This window comes from Leptonotus elevatus, chromosome 12 (assembly GCF_054856555.1).
Source record: "Leptonotus elevatus isolate MCC_2025b chromosome 12, RoL_Lele_1.0, whole genome shotgun sequence".
NCBI classification, from domain to species: domain Eukaryota; kingdom Metazoa; phylum Chordata; class Actinopteri; order Syngnathiformes; family Syngnathidae; genus Leptonotus; species Leptonotus elevatus.
This window is the reverse complement of record NC_141250.1, coordinates 5,904,927-5,924,341: the sequence shown is the minus strand read 5'-3', so window position 1 is coordinate 5,924,341 and position 19,415 is coordinate 5,904,927. Positions and strand designations below refer to the sequence as shown.

The 19,415-nt window shown below is 40.0% G+C and overlaps 2 protein-coding genes across 2 annotated transcripts in view; one reads left to right on the top strand and one right to left on the bottom strand.

Annotated features, from left to right (window-relative positions):
• Positions 1–23: 23 nt before the first annotated feature.
• idh1 (isocitrate dehydrogenase (NADP(+)) 1) lies at positions 24–14,422 on the bottom strand. Its single transcript, XM_086090750.1, has 9 exons — positions 14,280–14,422; positions 11,484–11,612; positions 8,957–9,248; positions 5,742–5,844; positions 4,603–4,780; positions 4,261–4,412; positions 2,627–2,767; positions 2,389–2,551; positions 24–632 (listed from the first exon to the last, which is right to left on the bottom strand). Exons 2-9 carry the CDS (start codon positions 11,603–11,605, stop codon positions 539–541), a joined length of 1,245 nt encoding a protein of 414 aa, XP_085946876.1. The 5' UTR covers positions 11,606–11,612; positions 14,280–14,422; the 3' UTR covers positions 24–538.
• kcnh3 (potassium voltage-gated channel, subfamily H (eag-related), member 3) overlaps positions 14,329–19,415 on the top strand; it is a 135,860-nt gene continuing 130,773 nt past the window's right edge. The window contains exons 1-2 of the mRNA XM_086090749.1: positions 14,329–14,444; positions 15,331–15,933. Coding sequence (XP_085946875.1) covers positions 15,858–15,933 — 76 coding nt within the window. The 5' untranslated portion in view covers positions 14,329–14,444; positions 15,331–15,857. The remainder of the gene's footprint in view (positions 14,445–15,330; positions 15,934–19,415) is intronic.

Below are 19,415 nucleotides of genomic sequence, written 5' to 3'. Positions count from 1 at the left end.
ACAACAACAAATCAAACAAAACATCAGATGGACATTTTAATGAGGTTCTATGGCATTATATTGTGACAAAGACAAGACTTAAATTAATACAAATACTTTTCTCAATGTGAAAATGAATGACATTTTAGAGGTTATTATTTAATATAATTATTAATAGTCAAGTCACTTTGAGTATGTTAGTCGACTGCAATAAAAAGCATGGAGCTCCACATTTTTGTTTTATTTTTGTCAAAACAACAAACACATTTTTGTTATTTCTCTGATTAAAAAACAACTCACAAACTTTGGAGTTACATGTTTTGCATTGGACAGTGAAACTGTTTCTTTCTTTCTTTTTTTATTTAGACTTCATTTGAGTAGAATGCTGTCAACTCACACTTCCTGTTTGAAGTAATGAATATATTTCTAGTCCGATGGCCTACTGCAGATGCGGGCGGCGTCTTGCCTGCTTCTGTGTGACTGGCAATCCTCCAGCAGCAGCAGCATGTGCTTGTGCATGTTTGTGAGCGAGTGTGGGCTTGGTATGCGTTGATGTGCATCACAGCTTGGGCTGTTTGGCCAGCTTGGCCTTCAGGTTCTCTGCCAGCTTGTCCAGGAACTCGAAGGTGTTCAGGTAGTCAGCGCGCGTCACCCTGTAAACAGAGGAAGATTTGCGGAAAAATTGATCAGGTTTTTAGTGGAGAAGCTGCCGGGCCAATACCTATTTAGTAGGGGTGTGCCCCAAAAAATCGATTCTTATAAGAAACGCGATTGTCATTTGGTAAGATTCAGAATCGATTTTAAATGTCCCAAAATCGATTTTATTCAAATTATTTTATAATGTCTTGCCCTTCTTTGTGTGTCTCTTTATTGGGAGCGCTGTTCATGTTGTACCTGATTTGGCCACTTAGGGGCAGTGTGGTTCTGCGCGTTCTGATACACTGTTAAGTAGCCACATAAGAGAGTAGAAGGGAAAAGTCAAAATCAAGTTATTCCAATAAAAGTTGTTTTTGCAGCGTCGGAAGAGCATATGTTGGTGAGTAATGTTAAGATGCTTCTCTGTATACATTGCAGAAGCCTTTTGTATGAATAGCCGTTCTTTTGAGTGATAAAAGTGCCGCGAGTAGCGTGCTAATTAGCATTAGCAAGACCGACTGGAGTAGATCATGACGATTCTTGGCACATCTATAAATTGAAGCAGAAATCATTGTCAATCCAATCCTTTTGAATCAAAAATCGATTCTGAATCAAATCGCAGACCCAAAAATCGTAATCGAATCAAATCGTGAGACAGTTAAAGATTCCAGCGTTTCCCACACCATGTTAATACTTGAGCGGGCCACCCAAGTAAATTGGCCACCACCCAAGAAGTTTTCAAGAAAACTAAAATAGTTCGCCGTCACTCACTTGTGGATCGTGAGGCTAGAGGAGCCGTAGTAACAGGACTGAGACCCACCTCCCGTCCAGCCCCCCTCCCATCCTCACCGCCGGAGTCCACCCACCCAAGTGGATTTCAAATCTGTGGGAAAAACTGGATTCCCACCCCTACTATTTAGCTAGCACAACAATTCCTTTTATCAGAAAGACTGACATTATTACCCAGAAATAGTGGAGCCAAAGGTGTTTGATTCATGAATCGACCAAATATATTTCCTGGTTGAAGTAGAAGTGGTATTTAAACAGCCCTCTTTATCATGTCTATATTTTAACATAAGACCAAGACAACACCGAACAATTGATCAATATTACCTTTGCCATTCAAGCCCAGTGCTAGTTTAACACAAAATGCAGTCTAACTATGCGCATGGATGGACTTTTCTTTCGTTTAGTTTTTGTAGACTCGTGCAGGTAGAAAGGAGGTGCACACACAGTATGTGACATTGCAGAAGCAGAATAATCAATTATCTATCCATGGATTGTCAGTACAACCAAATTGTGACTTTTTAAAGGGAAGTCACCCCCTCCAAAAATGTCTTGACAATATTATGTTCTATGCAGCCCGCTAGTCTAAATACGGTATTCTGGTTAATATTGCGTTAGTGGAATATGAGTTAAGCAGCAAAATCAAACAGTTTTTAGCAATATCAGAAGGTGGCCATTTTCATCACTATCGATTGAAAATGACATTACAGTTGCTCAGGTCTCAGGTAACAACCAATCACAGGTCAGCTCCAGAAAACAGGTGAGCTGTGATTGGTCGTTGGCTGAGCACTGAGCAACATTGATGTCATCTTCAGTCGACAGTAAGTAGCAAAATGGCCGCCCCATGAGATGGATAAAAATAGTTGGATTTTGCTTCGTAACTCATATTCCACAAATGTAATCAGATTGTCATGTTTAGTCTAGTGAGGTCACATATATTATCGTCAAGAAATGTTTAAAGTTTACTTCCTCTTTAACGAGACTAACTTTGGCAGTCCCTTGATGCAGATAGCCAAATCCTTGGTCATGAAGCCCGCCTCGATGGTCTCGACGCAAACAGCCTCTAGAGCTTCCGAGAAGACGCGCAGCTCCACGTTGTTGTCCAGCTTCGCCCGATGGAGGAGGCCTCGCGTCCACGCAAAGATGGAGGCTGCGAGGAACAAGATGCTACAATCATTCTGTCACACAAACAGATCAGCAGCATTTGGCTTTTCGTTTTCACTACCTATGGGGTTCGTGGAGGTTTCTTTTCCCTGCTGGTGTTGCCTGTAGTGGCGTGTCACAGTGCCGTGCGCCGCCTCAGACTCGACGGTCCGTCCGTCGGGACAGATCAGCACACTTGTCATCATGCCGAGGGATCCGTACCCTAAAAGTAGGAAATGCCTGGTACTGCTTGTTTGCGCTTTTAAAGCAACACACAACTCAAAATTCCTTATCCTTCATTCGAGGCAGTGTGTATGAACAATAAAAGTGCAAATATCAATGGCATCCAATTCCTTGCCTGAAAACAAATTAAGTATCAAAATGATGACATACGCTGTATGCTGCCATATTGGACATTTTTGTGCAGTCCACATCATCGCTGTGATTATATTAACGTCAGAAGCGCAAGTATGCATATGCATATTCGTTCTAATAGTTCCAGACTACGATTAGCATATATCTACACGTGTACTAATAAATTCTGGTTTCAATCAGTCGTGTTTTTTTCTACATCAAGTGACGTAATATTTTGCGTCTAGGAGGCAACTGGGAGAGTTACCATTACGATGTCAATAGAATAAGAAATCTGGACTGCACAAAAATGTCCAATATAGCAGCATAAAGGGAACGTCATTTTGATACTTAATCATCTTAAACCTTTTTTCAGGAAATCAGTTGCCATTGATATTTGCATTTTTAATGTTCATACACATTGCCTCATAGAAGGAAGAACATTTTAAAGTCGTGTATTGCTTTAAAGATTTTGGAGGCCTTATTTTAGCAACTCATACTATTGACGATTGGCGTAATAATCGCCATGTAACACAAAACTAGAGAATGCAATTTCTGTTGACATGCGAAACTGAAATGCTGTGGAATTAATTAATTGTTGAAATGTAGAAAGTGAGATTTGAAGTTGTAATAGTTTGAATAGGAAAGAGGTAAATATAGAATTTAGAAAATGCATTGGTAATTTGGCCAATGTTATATGTGTCCCGAATGAGCTGAATAGTTTCAAGTTGGAATGGCTTATCTGTGGAGAATTGGGAAAGGAGGAGATAATATGTAAAATATATTTTAATTTGGGGATTTTGTTGTGAAAATGTGGGGATTGGAGGAAATTTATAATATCTCCGTGAAAGTCCTGAATGAGCTGACTAGTTGAAAGTTGAAATAGTTTGAATTGGTCGAGAAATGTGGAAGGAATGTGTAAAATGTTATTTTTATTTGGGGAATGTTGCAAAATTATTAGCCTTTTTGGGAGGGCAATGACTCGAGGATTTTCGCTATTCGCGACAGGGTTACGACCTTAACTCTGAAATGAAAAATGTGGAAATTTTGGGAATGTGAAAAATACTTACTGAGATGAAACTTGAATGTTTTTCTGTTGTGTGGAAAGCATTGTATTGTTTGATGAGTGGGAATTTTTGGAATGTAAATAACATTTTATGAACACTGCAAGTTTGAATAGTTTGAATGAATTGAAACATTTGGGTGGGGTACAACGTCAAAAATATTTTCCAGTGAGTCACATCACATACTATTGATTGAATCAACACATTGGTCATCATAACTCGTGAGTTGTAACCTAAAAATGGAAAAGCGTTGTTGCTGCATTTGAGTGGTTTGCTGTTTAATGCACCAACATGCACCAACCTTGAGCCACAGAGTCGGATTGCACATCTCCATCGTAGTTTTTGCAGGCCCAAATGAAGCCCCCGTCCGACTTCATGGCCTGGGCCACCATGTCGTCAATCAGTCGGTGTTCGTACCAGATACCTTTGGCTTCAAACTGAGCATGGTATTCCCTGTCGAGCAAGGATACGCAAAAGTGTGTATGTGTATTTTAAACAAATTTTCTCCAGAAGAAATAAATTAAAGTCAATTATCCACCATCATCATGACATCTACATTTTATACTCATTGGCATCAATGATTCATTTCTGTGGTAAAAAGCAAAATAGACTTGAGAGTGAGAGAGCGAATGCGTGTGCATACTTCTCATAGATCTCCTGGAAAATGTCTTTGAATCGCCCATCGTACTTCTTCAAGATGGTGTTCTTGGTGCTGAGGTAGAGAGGCCAGCATTTAACCAGAGCCATCTGGAAAGAGCTGTGAGCGAAGTCCCTGATAGATGCATCCGTATTGTACATCCCCAACGCCACGCCGCCGGTGCCTACACACAAGTATACATGTACATTAGAGCGAGACACATGCAGACACTTTTTTTGAGGGGGGTGGGGGGGGGCATTTGCTCAACTTAACTCTTTTACTGCCAAAGGTTAACAAAAAAACAACCCCGACAGTGCCAGCCGATTTCGAGCATTTTAACTCGTCTGTCCAGGCAAACACAATATTGTGTATTTTACCACATAAACATGCTGGGTACCAAATAAAAGATCACGTTCGATTGTTTCATTAGAAAAAAATTATGTTTCTACCTTATTCCGTTCTTTTGTAATCACCATTTGAAAATAGGTAATTTGAGTGACCCTGAGAGAAAACTGAAAAGGAGAAAATTTGCTTTTTGTGAAAAGATAAATTTTCTGCACAACAGTGACTTTGACACTAATATTTTTTGTTTAGTGATGCTTTGTTAATTAGATTTAATGTGACAACGGCTTTGATCATTCGCGTCATCCTTGAAAACGTTCTATTTCCTAAGATCTGCCATGTTTCACTGCAATTGCATACACCGGCAGAGCATTGAAAATAGATACAATGCCGCCATCTGCTGGCCATAGTTAGTGGCTGTTTTGTGGTTTTTACACCCATTCACAAAACGTTGCACTGCCCATTGAGAAAACCCCCCGTAGTAAACGGTATTTAACGTTCTTGGCAGCATTCATTTGGATTTTAGTAAACATCATTAAATGTTTTTGGAGGTAAAAAAAGTTAAAGAAAATAGGGGCACCCATCACCAAAATTATTCATAGAATTAATAAAAGAATAGGTACTGTCTATTTAACTCATGTATTTATTTTCTGTTAACATAATCAAGACAGTCTATAATACAACGCAGCCCTCAAAAAAAGAAGATGGAGGGAAGCTACAGTAGATATAAAAAGTCAGAGAGTGTGAGTATTGTTGGATGCTTGCGTGTACGGTACGCGGCTATGTGCAAACCCAGTGCATACCTTCAAAATTGTGGACAAGAAACTTGACCTGCTCTCCACATGTAGGTGTGTAGATCATCTCAACTTTGCCCGGCCCAGGAACCACAAAGTCGGTTGCTTTGTACTGTGGGAACATGTTGAAGAGATTTTCAATGCTTTAGAAATACATGACTCAAACAATTAATTGTCCAATGCAAAACATTAGTTGACTGCATTGTACTCAAATAAAGTATATATAAAATAAAATAAAGAATAAAAGAAAAAAAACAGTTTCACTGTCCAATGCAAAACATCTAACTCCAAATGTTGTGAGTTGTTTTTTAATTTGAGAAATAACAAAAATGTGTTTGTGGTTTTGACTCAAACAATGAATTAGCTTTGTGGTGTTTGGAGAGCTTTTCATAGACATTACGCAACTTTCCGCCACATGACACTGCACCTAGATAAGAGCGCTTGCTCTGGGGCCAGATGCTGTTGACTCTGGCCTACAGGCCAGAACATGATGGTCCAAAGGTCAGCTTATGAAATATTATCTTTTTGCTGTACATCTCCTGACGACAGAGTACAGTCTGAGATAACCACAAATTGGTGAGAGAGACAGTAAACAGCTTGTTATGCATTAAGTGAAACTGAGAAGGCTTTTTTTCCCGCCACAGTTCTTCACAGTCAATGCGGGAAGAACTTGAACCCAAAAAAGTTTGTTGAGTTATTTTCTAATTCTATTAATAAACTGGACCAGAAAAATACTAGACTAAAAATGTATACCACCAGATCTTTCAGATTTTCTCAGGAGATATGATATAAAATAAGTTAAAAATTGGTCAAAATTAGGGGCTTTGTGTTAGTTTTCTGCTGACAACTAATTTGAGATAAGCCACAAACTAGAAATGGTGTGTTGATGGCCACAAGGTACCCGGCCTGGATTCTCTTGCACAATCCAATATGCAAGTGGATCAAGGACAGGTAAATTTGAAGTAGTAGTAGTTCTACATTAAACCAAGCATACACGAAGACACTCAGACTGTTTTTGTCCTAATCTTGCACTTTTCCGTAACCTTGGCCAGCAAGATGAATTCTCGCGGTATTTGTGAGTTCACAAACTCCGGAGAATGCATCTTGTACCGCTCCCGCTGATACGTTTGCAGCTGTCCTCCTTTTTTTTTATTTTTTTAGATCGGACCGATCAGGCGGTGTTAAGGCAGGACTAAACCAATAACCGCCGATGGCGGGGGTAAACAAACAAACCTAACAGACAAATGGATGCAGCAATAAATTATTTTCTCGCAGAATTACTCGCCGTTTCCTTGTTGAATTTGAACAGCGAGAGGCGTTTTGTGCATTTTTATGATTTTTAAGATGTTCGAATTTTACTTACAAGTTTTTCTTCTTTTCTTTTCCTCAAAGTGATGTAGTATATATATTTAGTAATAGTTGACCGTTTCTTGACGGTGAACAAATGCTAGGGAATACGTTAAAAAGTGTGTTTTAATATGCCTGTGCCCATTAATAAAAAAATTAAAAAAGAATTAATGAAACTATGAAAATGACTCTAAAGTGTTTAATAACTTTATAAAAAACTGAATCAACTGTGACAGTCATACCACCTTGCTCAGCAGATTCGGTGAAATTGGTCTTTCTGATGCTGCTGTTGGTTCGCAAATTGTTTGTCAGAGAGAATGCAATGAGTATATTTTTATTTTCTTCATTTTCCAAAAGGGGTACCTCAGGGATTTGTTCTGAGTCCACTGTTATTTTCCATCGATATCAATTATCTATGCCTAAATGTGCCAAATGACTGTTCATTTATTGTTCCTCTGTTACAATTGAAAAAGCCTTTAACTTTTTACCGTGATAATGTTTTTTTTTTTTTTAAATAAAAACAAATCTTTCCTTTTATAGCAATGACTCATCTTATTGCTGCAACCTTTTTTTCTTCTTTTTTTTACCTTTATTGCATGATGATGATCTGCTTTTTATGAATGCATCAGTACAACACCTGAGGAAACTAACTGGACTGTGTCTACCAATGTGCTTTGCATTTTATTATTAGTTGTGGAAATCATGTTCACCATTGTATGCTTTATGCTGCTGCTAAGTATTGTATACATCTCTGTATGTGTGCAGAATCTCACACTCAGGACCGAGCTGGGTAAGACAGAATTCAAACATGCTGCTACCGTTTCATGGAATACCTTACAAAAGGATCTGAGCTTGCCAGAACTTATTTCTCTGGGAGAGTTTAAATTTATTGTAAAGGAACATGAAACTAAGGCTACGTTCACACTGCACGGCGTGATGCCCAATTCGGATTGTTTGTTAAATTCGATCTTTTTATGTACCGTTCAGAAAAACAAAATAAACATCTAATGTGAACGCAACGCACCCGTGATGCGATTCGCATGCGCAAAGAGCACATGTTGAGCGGCGTACACGCAAAACAACGTCACGTTGCAGTATCATCGGTTTCCTCGTGCGTCAGTTTTGAATGTGCAGTTTATAAACAGCAATAGAAATCCGTCTGACTTATTTTTTTCCATCTCAAGTCGCCAGAGTAGCGAGGTTGGAAGAGGTAATAGAAATATTTGAGGGTAATGAGGGGACACTCCTCGACCTCTACCAAAGATGACGTTGTGTCATCGCCTTTAGTGATGAACCGCCTGCAGGGCTGAATCTCTATCGCCACACGTCAACTTTATGCTTCATGTTTCAAGTGTGATTAAATTAAAGGCAAATACAAATTTAACACTGTTACTCAAAACAGCTTTGTATATATTCACAGATAAGTCAGTAGTCTCCCTTCCAAGCACTCTCTCCCGCCCGCGCAGAGCGCATATCAGGCTTTTGATGAATCGGATGCGTGCGGATGAGCGTTCGCAGTGCAGACGCATCGCATACATATCCGATTTATATCAACATATTAAAGAGGATTTTTGTGAAAAAAATCGGAATTATACCGTTCACACTGAATGAAAATAATCAGATACTTGTGAAAAAAATCGGAATTGAGCTGCAGTGTGAACGCAGCCTAATGGACAATATGACAGTTTTTTTAAATTGGCAAATTTGTGGTTAAATTGATATTGCATTGATTGGGATTTTGCATACAGTATATATTGTGTAGTATGCGTTTATGGTGTATGATTGTTATGTTTTATATTCTCAATGAGTTTTTAACTTGGTTAAATACAGGAAATGAATGAATGAACAACCCAACTCAATGCTACTATCCACCAGACCTGATCTCCATGGGCGTGCCTGCCGATGATGATGGGCTTGGCCCAGCCGGGCACCAGGCGTGGGATGTTCCGGCAGATGATGGCTTCCCTGAAGACGGTACCGCCCAGTATGTTCCGAATGGTCCCGTTGGGCGAGCGCCACATCTGCTTCAGCTTGAACTCCTCCACACGCTTTTCATCCGGGGTGATGGTGGCGCATTTGATGCCCACGCTGTAGCGCCGCACCGCCTCGGCTGCCTCCACCGTCACACGATCATCCGTAGCGTCGCGGTTCTCCATTCCGAGGTCGTAACTGGACGACATGAGAATGATTGAGTAAGATTGAGAGGTTTTGTTTCTTTGCCAAAAGTTATTTGCACCAACGACAAAGGTTTTACAGATCCTCATCTTCGTATGTTTGAGTTTGTCCCCTCTGGTCACAGTTAAGGTACACATTCTGAAACTAATTTGTTTGGGTGGCACACAAAAAAACAGCCCTGTGTTCTGCCATTCATGAGTGAATTACATTTTTTTTTAACATGCACAATCACTGCCTGTGATGGATTTAAAAAAGGAGGTCAGTTAAGTTAATGACACCCATGATTTGAGCAGTCAGAGGGGACATTTCAGCAAACAAAATCAGGTTTGACAAGTAAATTCTATTTTTGCAATGGATTGCAAAGGTATGCGTGACACATCGTCACCTCAACATTCTTTAATACCAGGTTTCCATCCAATTGTTTCTATTTTTTTAAGCAAATTTACTGAAAATGTGCAAAACGGACATGCGACTTATGCCTGTTTTAATCTGTTCTTCTTTTGCTAATATTGAGAGGGGACTCTCAACAAAGGTTTTACAGATCCTCATCTTCGTATGTTTGAGTTTGTCCCCTATGGTCACAGTTAATTTACACATTCTGAAAGTAATTTTTTTGAGTGGCACCCAAAAAAACAGCCCTGTGTTCTGCCATTCATGAATGAATGACTTTCTTTTTTTTTTTAAACATGCACAATCACTGCCTGTGATAGATTTTAAAAAAGAAGGTCAGTTAAGAACATTAAGCCAAAGGGTGTTGAGGGCAACAACCTACATTTCTGCTGGAGTTTAATTGACCTAATTTCTCTGCTAATTGCAAGTCATGCAAGACCTCACATGTTGCATGAGGAAAATGCATTAACCTCCAACCTGAGGTTTTGTTTGAGAACAAGCATGACCTTTCACCTACATTCTCCATCCCGATCCGCAGCATTATGACGTGACACCCATGATTTGAGCAGTCAGAGGGGACATTTCAGCAAACAAGATCAGGTTTGACAAGTAAATTCTCTTTTTGCAATGGATTGCAAAGGTATGCGTGACACATCGTCACCTCAACATTCTTTAATACCAGATGGGTTCCAAAGTTTTACAACACCATGGGGGAAATGATTATGGAAACTCAGCTAAACATTGATTAGAGTTGCTCTAAATTGGCATCCAAAGTCCAGTCTTCAAATAAGGTTCTTCCATGTCTCTCTATCTCTCCCACAACATCATGGAATTAATGATTGTAAAATTATCAAACATAAAGTGTATTTAGATTAGTGCTGTCAAAGTTAAAGCATTAACTAATTAATTAATCACAATTTTTTTTGCATTAATCATGTATTAACGCAGATTAATCGCACTATTAATTTTGACCACAGATGATCCTTTATCTTGACAGCGGATGGCTACGTTAAAGGTAGCACAGGTTGTGTTTGAGCAATAAACACAACTACATGCATTAAAGTAAAGCATTTAAGAAATGTTCCTGTATGACATTCTGAATATTTGTTCATGTCAAAATATGGGGGTCATTTTTTCACCCATTTTTAATTATGCAAGTAATTAACTGATTAGAAAAGGAGGAGGAGCGTGTGCCTTTTTAATGAAGTGATTAATCGTGATTAATCATAATTCCAAGATGTGACTAATTGATTACAAAATGTAATCGTTTGACAGCTCTAATTTAAATTCAAAGATACTTCTAATTGTTTGTTTTTTGTTGTTGTTGTTTTACCCTTGAGGTTAGTTCTCCTGTAAAATACAGCTGTTGAACAAAACAATCAACTGGCAGTAGGCAAGTTGCCCTGGATTGGAAAAAAGCCAAAAATAAGCCAATGAATTTAGAAAAGAAACAGAAATAATAATAAATAAATAAATGAAACATTTGTATCAAAATTTCCCCTTGTTATTGTGGAAGAATACTTTTTTTAAAGGAGGAGCTGACGTCCTCCTCCTCTTTTCCCTCCTTAGTTAAAGTTAATTAGCAATAAATACTGTTGTTATACTGTTTTAAAGTGTTCTAGTTCTTTAAAATAGTGTGTTTTCACTTATTTCTATATTGCATTATTTATTTTAACCACACGCTGGTTGAAAAAAACAAAACAAAGGAAGTATAACTTAGTTTTGGAACTGATTGGAAACATTACCTCAAGATACGAATGCTTCAGGTTACAAACTACCAACTAAGATCATAAGTTGATGTTGCACTGTACCAGTAACACCTCTGGAGTCTGTTATTACCTGTGCAAGTCCAGTTCCAGGTAGGGGAAGATGAGCTTCTGCTTGATGAGTTCCCATATGACCCGAGTCATTTCGTCACCCTGCATCTCCACCACAGAACCAGCGTTGATTTTGGCAGCCATTGTTTATCTGCAAATGCACATGGAACACGAGTGTTTGGAACCAGAGGCATAGAGGTTTGTCAGTGAGGTGGCCATGGTGACAAAGCTCCTCACTGAGGGGTGACCATAAGTTCACATTCTTCTAACCCCCTTTGTATCAAAGAAGTCATTGTTTACCATGCACATCCACAGTAGGGTTTCATGAAAGAAAATTCACACATATCATTGCCCAACACAGACATCATAAACAGAACCAAGTCTAAGAAAATAGCAACATTTTGCTGAGCTTAATTTACTAGATGTCACTTTATTTGTTGATGATTTTGCTTTTTGTACTATGTCAGGTTTCCATCCAATTGTTTCAATTTTTTTAAGCGAATTTACTGAAAATGTGCAAAATGGACATGCGACTTATGCCCGTTTTCATCTGTTCTTCTTTTGCTAATATTGAGAGGGGACTCTGCCGCTGTAGGTGGTGGGTAGTAGGGGTGTGCCAAAAAAATCGATTCTCATAAAAATCGTGATTCTCATTTAGTACGATTCAGAATTGATTTGAAATGTCCCAAAATACATTTTATTTAAATTATTTTATACTGTCTTGCTTTTGCTTATGTGTGCCTTTATTGGGAGTGCTGCTCATGTTATACATGATTTGGCCACTTAGGGGCAGTGTGGTTCCTCGCGTTCTGATACACTGTTAAATTTGTAGCCACATTAGAGAGTAAAAGGAAAAAGTCACAATCAGGTTATTCCAATAAAAGTTGTTTTGTTGCAGCGTAGGAAGAGCATATGCCGGTGAGCAATGTTAATATGCTTCTATGTATACATTCCTGAGGTGTTTTGTATGAATAGCTGTTCTTTTGAGTGATAAAAGTGCCGCTAGTAGTGCGCTAATTAGCATTAGCGAGTCAGACTGGAGTAGATCATGACGATTATTTGCACATCTATAAATTGAAGCAGAAATCCTTGTCAATCAAATCATTTTGAATAAAAAAATCATTCTGAATAGAAAATCTATTCTGAATCGAATCATAGACCCAAAAATTAGAATCACATCGAATCGTGAGACAGTCAAAGATTCCCACTCCTAGTGGGTCGCTGGTAGATATGATCCACCAGTAATTTAAAAGAAGAAGACCAGGAAGCGACTGCACCGTGTGATGACGTATGAGTTTTCTTTTGTAATTCTTGATCAACCGTAGCGTTTCTTTGCTGTTTTCCCTTTAAAATAGCTTTAATATTCACTTCTTTAATTAATTCCCCAAAAATGTATGTTTCGTTGTCCTCCCCAAACATACCTTACTTTATCATTACACATTGCTTTGGGACTACAAATGTATGTGACGTAATATCCGGTCAAAACGTGTGACGTACATCCGGTCTTGCCAGCGGTTATTTGCAAAACATGTTTCCAAATTTGCATTTTCCTTTTTTCGTTATGCTTCAAAATCCGCCCACTCCAAGTCTAAAAACTTTTTTTGCGAATTTTGGGCCCTTTTTGGAATTTCTAGTGTTTCCATTCGGTTTTATTTTCAAATTTCTTGAAAATAAAAATAGGTGCATGGAAACCCAACTATTGTCTACTTTGATCTTCTACACTGATTCGCTAGTGAACAGCCAGTCAGACCAGTGTCATATTGCATGCTGTGATCTAAAAAGTAGAGTAACACGAAATATTTAAATTCTTCACAATTCTAAACATGTTTTGCTTAGGTTTGTTTTTGCTTAAGTGTGTTGGTATTGTGTGCAACACTATATTTCATGAAACCGTGACTGTGACTTTTCAGTCGTGTTGTTTGATTGATGATGATTTTGATTGACATTGACTCACTGATTCAAATGTTCTTTACTACAAACATAGTCTTTTACAGTTTCACATCAAATGTAAGATTTCCATTGCATATGAAGCCACTATAAATGAAATAGTAGTAGAGTATCAAAGGTTCCAAGAGCACTGCTTCTAAGTGGAATCGGTAGAAAAGCCACATGCAGGTATCAAAATCTTTCCCTAGATGTGGGGGTGGCCAACAAGTAACATGGGGGTGGCCATGTCCACCACGTAGCTCCGCCCCTGAACTAGGCACAAGTGACAATGAGAGGGGCGGGACAGTGGATGTCGTACCTCAGTGAATGGGCTCATTCATATATAGTGTATAGATACAGGAGTGGCCACTCGAATGACTCAGCATTAAATTCCGGCTTTGATAATTAAGACTGAAAACAAACTGCCAACTAATTAATTAAACTTCCTCCAGACTTCTGAGTTTTCAAACTAATACTCCAATGTCTTATTTAAATGAGAATTGTCGAACTCTGTTCATTAGACCTTTCCTCACTAGTGTAAGTTTTTAAATGGATGGACTGCTTCATTTGTTAAAGTTACACAAGTTCCGTGCATGATCTGATAGAAGAACAGGGAGTACAAATACAATCAGAAAAGGACGAGCAGTCTGATAGCTTGAGAAAATAACCGTCAACGCATCAAAACACAAGAACTATGCCTCACACGATGTGTCAATATAGAAACATAATGTTGTCATTATATTGTCTTGAACTGTACATCATTGTGCAAATATTAAATAACTCCAGTTTGCTGAGCGCTTGAAGACGCGAACAATGGAAGTGACGATGCCGTCCTTCCTGCTACTTGACAGTCTGCCACGGTGACGGAACAGAAAATGCTGCATATGCTTACCTTATTTTGCAGGTAAAAAATGATGAAAAATGCGGTGTAATTCCCACAGTTTTCCTGAGCCGGGAGTGCTTGCGACGACACTTTGGAGGAGGGAGAGACACAAGCAGGCAAGCAGGCCACCGGTTTCCTCATTCGAGCTAGCTTGACAAGACATCAACCAATTAGGTAATAGAACAAACGCTAAGAGCCAATCATACGTGACCATATGACTTAGTGGGCGTGTCGTCCTGTCCGCGCTTGCAAGCTAGTATTAAGGTGAATGTAGCTGCTACTCTAACTGGAGGTAGAGGAAGATGAGATACATGAATAAAAGCACACACAAAACACAACTATTTAAATTTTGTTCCAATATATAATTTTTATTAATTTAATTAATTAATAGAGTAAAATAATAAATACAGTGACATAAAATACTGTGACTAATTGGAATCCATGTTTTCATTTGCCAAAACAAAATTTACGTTGCAAAAAAAGTTAACACCCAAAAATGTAGATATGCTACGTACATGAATGACTAATTTCATAAATAAACAAAACATGTGCCTGCATTTATGTTTTCAACCACTAGATGTCAGTAACCCACCGTGCATTTGATTGCCCTTGTTCTAGCTTTCATGCGTCCATGTGGACCTGAGAGGCAAGAAAGCGGCAGGTGTCTCGAGTCAGTTTACAATTACAACCCACGATTATTTAACTAAATGCCACTTTTTATTAGTGTTTTCTACTATTTTTAAACACAAGATTCAACAAAGACAGTTTCCGTGACAGTATACACGTGAAATCCTCAAGCGTGCTCGATGATTAGGCCTATACGTAAAATACAAAGTGTTATTAAATCGTGTAGAGCCCAGTGTGTGGACATGACCGTTTTTTTCCCACACCACGCACATCAAACTGTCCTGAATGCGCGTTCGCTTGTTCCAGAACGGCAATTGCGCGCTCAATTACGCACCTGCCTACCACTTTTTTCCCCCCTTTTTTTTACACTCCGCAACCAAGATGAGTAAATTAACTGTCAGTTGTTTGTTGTCTCCCACCTCCACTTTGAAAGAGGACCACATCATCAGGACCTTAGAGGCGTCATGTGACTCGGCATCTGCTCTCTCCAGATAACCAACGGAGGGAGAAGAAGGGAGACTGAGAGGGGGAGAGAGAGAACGAGAGAGAGGGATGAGGAGGAGCTTGTCGCTATAAGATTCACTCACACACCATCAGCACCACAAAGTCACAGTAGTCCATCCATCCATCTATTGTTTACTGCGTCTCTCTTTCTTTGCTTTTGCGCGTAAAAACACGCTCACCTTTTGCGCACCGCTCAGCTGGAAGGTGTGCATTAACTAACCCCTCACGCTTAACCTCAAGCTCGCTTTCTGTCTTGGGCTCGATTATGGTCACAGCCCCCGCGGTGTCAAGGTGGAGTCGCCACGCGTTTCTCGGATCGGTGCGCTCCTCCAGGGGCTGGGATGCGCACCGGGCACCTCCCGCTTCCTGCCGAGCTTTGGGTCTGAGCAGCGGGAGGAGGAGTCCAGCGGCGCCCCGGGGCGCCGAGTCAGAAGGACCCAGTCGACCCGGAGCAGGATGCCGGTGATGAGAGGGCTGCTGGCCCCTCAGAATACCTTCCTGGACACCATCGCCACGCGATTCGATGGCACCCGTGAGTCCTGATGTTAAATATAAGTTAGTTAGTCAATGTATTTTCTGTCCTTTCTCCATACATAAACAAAGGCACAGTGCCTTAAAGATTATGAATGCACACTGCCTGGTCCATTCATTCATAAGTGGTTGGCAGAATTATTAAAATACTGCAGTGGTATTTTGACAATGAAGCATGCAATTCAATGTTCTGTTCTTAGGTTGTGATGTAAATAAAGCTGGTGTTTGCAGGGGCGTTTTACTTGCAGTTTTAGTGGGGATTTTATTTTGCCTTTGGCAAGAGTGGTTTGAGAACAGATGCAATGAGCATTCCCTGTGTGTTCAGACCCATGCTGGGCAGGTGGGCGGGTGCGAGTTGCTTATATTGCATTTGGGCTCTTTTCTTCTGTCCTTTCACACTGAATATTTGTGGCGTTTGTGCGAATGCTGCAAAGAGAATGGCCAGCTAGTCTTTTTTCCCCATGTCTATTTGAATAAATAAATCAAGGATCGAAAATAGACAACTTAGTTGGAACATTTGTATGCTCAAGTCTCAACTTTTTGGAAACAGTTTGTGGATGACCATTTTTCTGTTCCGCAATGCATAAAGCAAGGCCCATATAGAGGCATGCTTGGATGAATTTGGAGTAGAAGAAGCCCATCAAACAAATTTGGGATGGAGATCAGAGCTATCTTATACCCAACAGCAAAAATCAACTGAATAAATACACTTAAAACAATATATATTTTTTAACTTCAAGCAGGTGTAATGTTCCGATACTATTTAACTTATGAATGTAGAGAACAGTGTCACATATGGTGTGCTTGCATGATTGTCAGACACTATTGTGAGTGGAGTTCCTCAGAGAAGTGTTTTAAATCCATTTTCCACAACGGTTATAAGCCCAGCCCTTGTCCTTGTAAGAAGAATGCCAAGAAGCTGTGCCGAATGTCCCAATACTTTTGTCCAGACATGGGCATGTTGTATGCCATGTTCATGAGAGAAAATATTTGAGGTCCCTTTTTGAAAAAGATTGAACCCTTGCGCAAAGCAGACTTGACATTTTCCTCTATTGTCACTTCCTGTGGGAGGCCTTGTGTGTGTCAGTACTTTTGTCCTTCTCGCACAGTTGCATATTCTGACAGCAAGATACGTTTATCTTTGTGGAGACGCTCATCACTTCACAGTTAATTGTTGAACGATAAAGACTGTTCTTCATCTTGTTGTCTCCAATATAATGGTGTCGTCTGCATGGGAATAAAAAGACAACAGGGCACAAATGCATCCTCCGCCCACTGCCTGCATCACACACACACACACGCACGCACGCACACACGCACGCACACACGCACACACGCACACACACACACACACACACACACACACACACACACACACACACACACACACACACACACACACACACACACACTGTCAAGAACTAAACAGTAGGGTAGAGGATGGTGGCGGTGGGGGGGAATGGGGGCATGTCTTTGTGTCTCAAGCGCTGGCTGTGTAGCCCCCGTCACGTCAAGATGTGGCTCAGCTCTCTTATAGTGGCCCTCCCGCCAGTGTGCTAATAATTACACGTCTCTAGCAGCACCGTGTACAGTCATTGTAATTAACTGCACAGATGTCAAGAATCTATTGTGGCCCATTCTTGGCTGTCAGACGGGGAGGGGGTGCGGGATATAGGAGGGCGGTGGTGTTGGTAGCGGTGATTGTTGGGGGCAGGGGGCTTGCTGCACTAGCCATGCTAAGGGGAGGAGGGGCTGTTCCGTTATGGTTATGTGGTTGTAAACGATGTGACATTACTTCCTGAAGACGAGCCTGTTTGGTGGGAAGGTGAAGGCCACGTGTGTGTTTGATTGAAGCTCTGCATCCAAATGAGAAACACTGGATTGGGTATGTGGAATAGTAGTAGCAACCTTGCTTGAAGGCCAGGGGGCAAAGTAGTGCCTCACCAGATCTGATCTTTTTTTTCAAACAACCATTCACACGCACACGTAGAGACAATTTAGAGCAGGGATGTTCAACTCATTTTTGTCGTGGGCCAAATTGTAGTTACGGTTTCCTTTGGAGGGCCGTTATGACTGTGTGTTAGGAAGGTGGCGTAGTTGAGGACCCAAATTCAGGGAAGCAGATGCGAGGAGGCAGAGGTGAAGTCCAAAAAAAGGGTTTATTTTAATTTAACAAAAACAAGGAGGCAAACAAGGTAAAGTCCAAAGAAATAAAAACAACAAAGGTAAAAACAAAACAAAAACAAGGCAAGGCAAGACATGGAGGATCAAAAGGCATGACAGAGCGACAGCAACAAACAGCAACAAACAATGGACTGACAAGGACAGAACATATATACACCAACACAAAAAATTGACATGATGACACACCTGGGCAAGACGCAAGTAGCTTGGGGCAGGCAAACACTGGTGGACCACATAAAGCTTGGCGAGACAAGGGAAAGACATAGGGACAACATAACAAAGCACAGATCACACAAACAAAGAACAAGAAAACCAAAAATTTTACAAAAACCTAACCCCACAGAACCGAAACATGACACTGTAAAACAATTTAAATGTTTAACCACCTCCTCTCATTGTTACTTACACAGTGCACAACGAATTGGTATTAGATAACTAGTCAAGAATAATGGTTTGTTCGTATGCGTTTAGTAAGAAAATGCTTGACATATCTCACTGCCATTATTTATCACATATGACAGTTTGAAATTTTGGTACAGATTTTAGCTAACATAATGGACATGCTGATGTGCTTTCAGAGGCCACATAAAATGATGTGGTGAGCCAGATCCGGCCCCCAGGCCTTGAGTTTGACACCTGTGATTTAGCGTCTCCAATTAACCCAGAGATGGGCAACTGCGCATGCGGCCCTTGGCCACACTCGATGTTGAGATTAGGCCTCTCAAAAGTCCACAATGTAAAAAGTATACAAACAACCTAATTTTATTTAATTTTTTCCCCTCCGTTGACAGTTTGTTTAAAATGCATGAGGAGTTAGTAAACTAGTGTCCACATCACACTCATATTTACACCTATGAACAATTTTGAGGCTTCAAAGTTAGGGGTTTTCTTATTCCTGCTAGTAAATCCAGCGGACAGCCATACGTCTTTGTGGTTTAAAATAAACAACCCAACGGCTTACAATTAGCCATGTTTCTTTTGTAAATGGAGCCACTACCTGCCAGATTAGCGGTTGTGTGTGTGATGTGACACGCGTTAAGCACTTGACTACATTATTGCACAAGCTTGACACAGAGGCTGCAGTTAGGCTTCAGGCCAGAGGTGGCAGTTGCGAGTAAAAAAAGTGACAAATTCCACAATGCAACTTTCAGGAAATACAGCAGCTGAAGTTCTCTACAATAATATAAAAAAATACATCATATAAAATTATGACAAACTAAACAATATAACCTGAAAAAGGGTTACAAAGTAGTTTAGAAATACAAATAGATATTTGAATAATTAGATTTTAAAATCGTG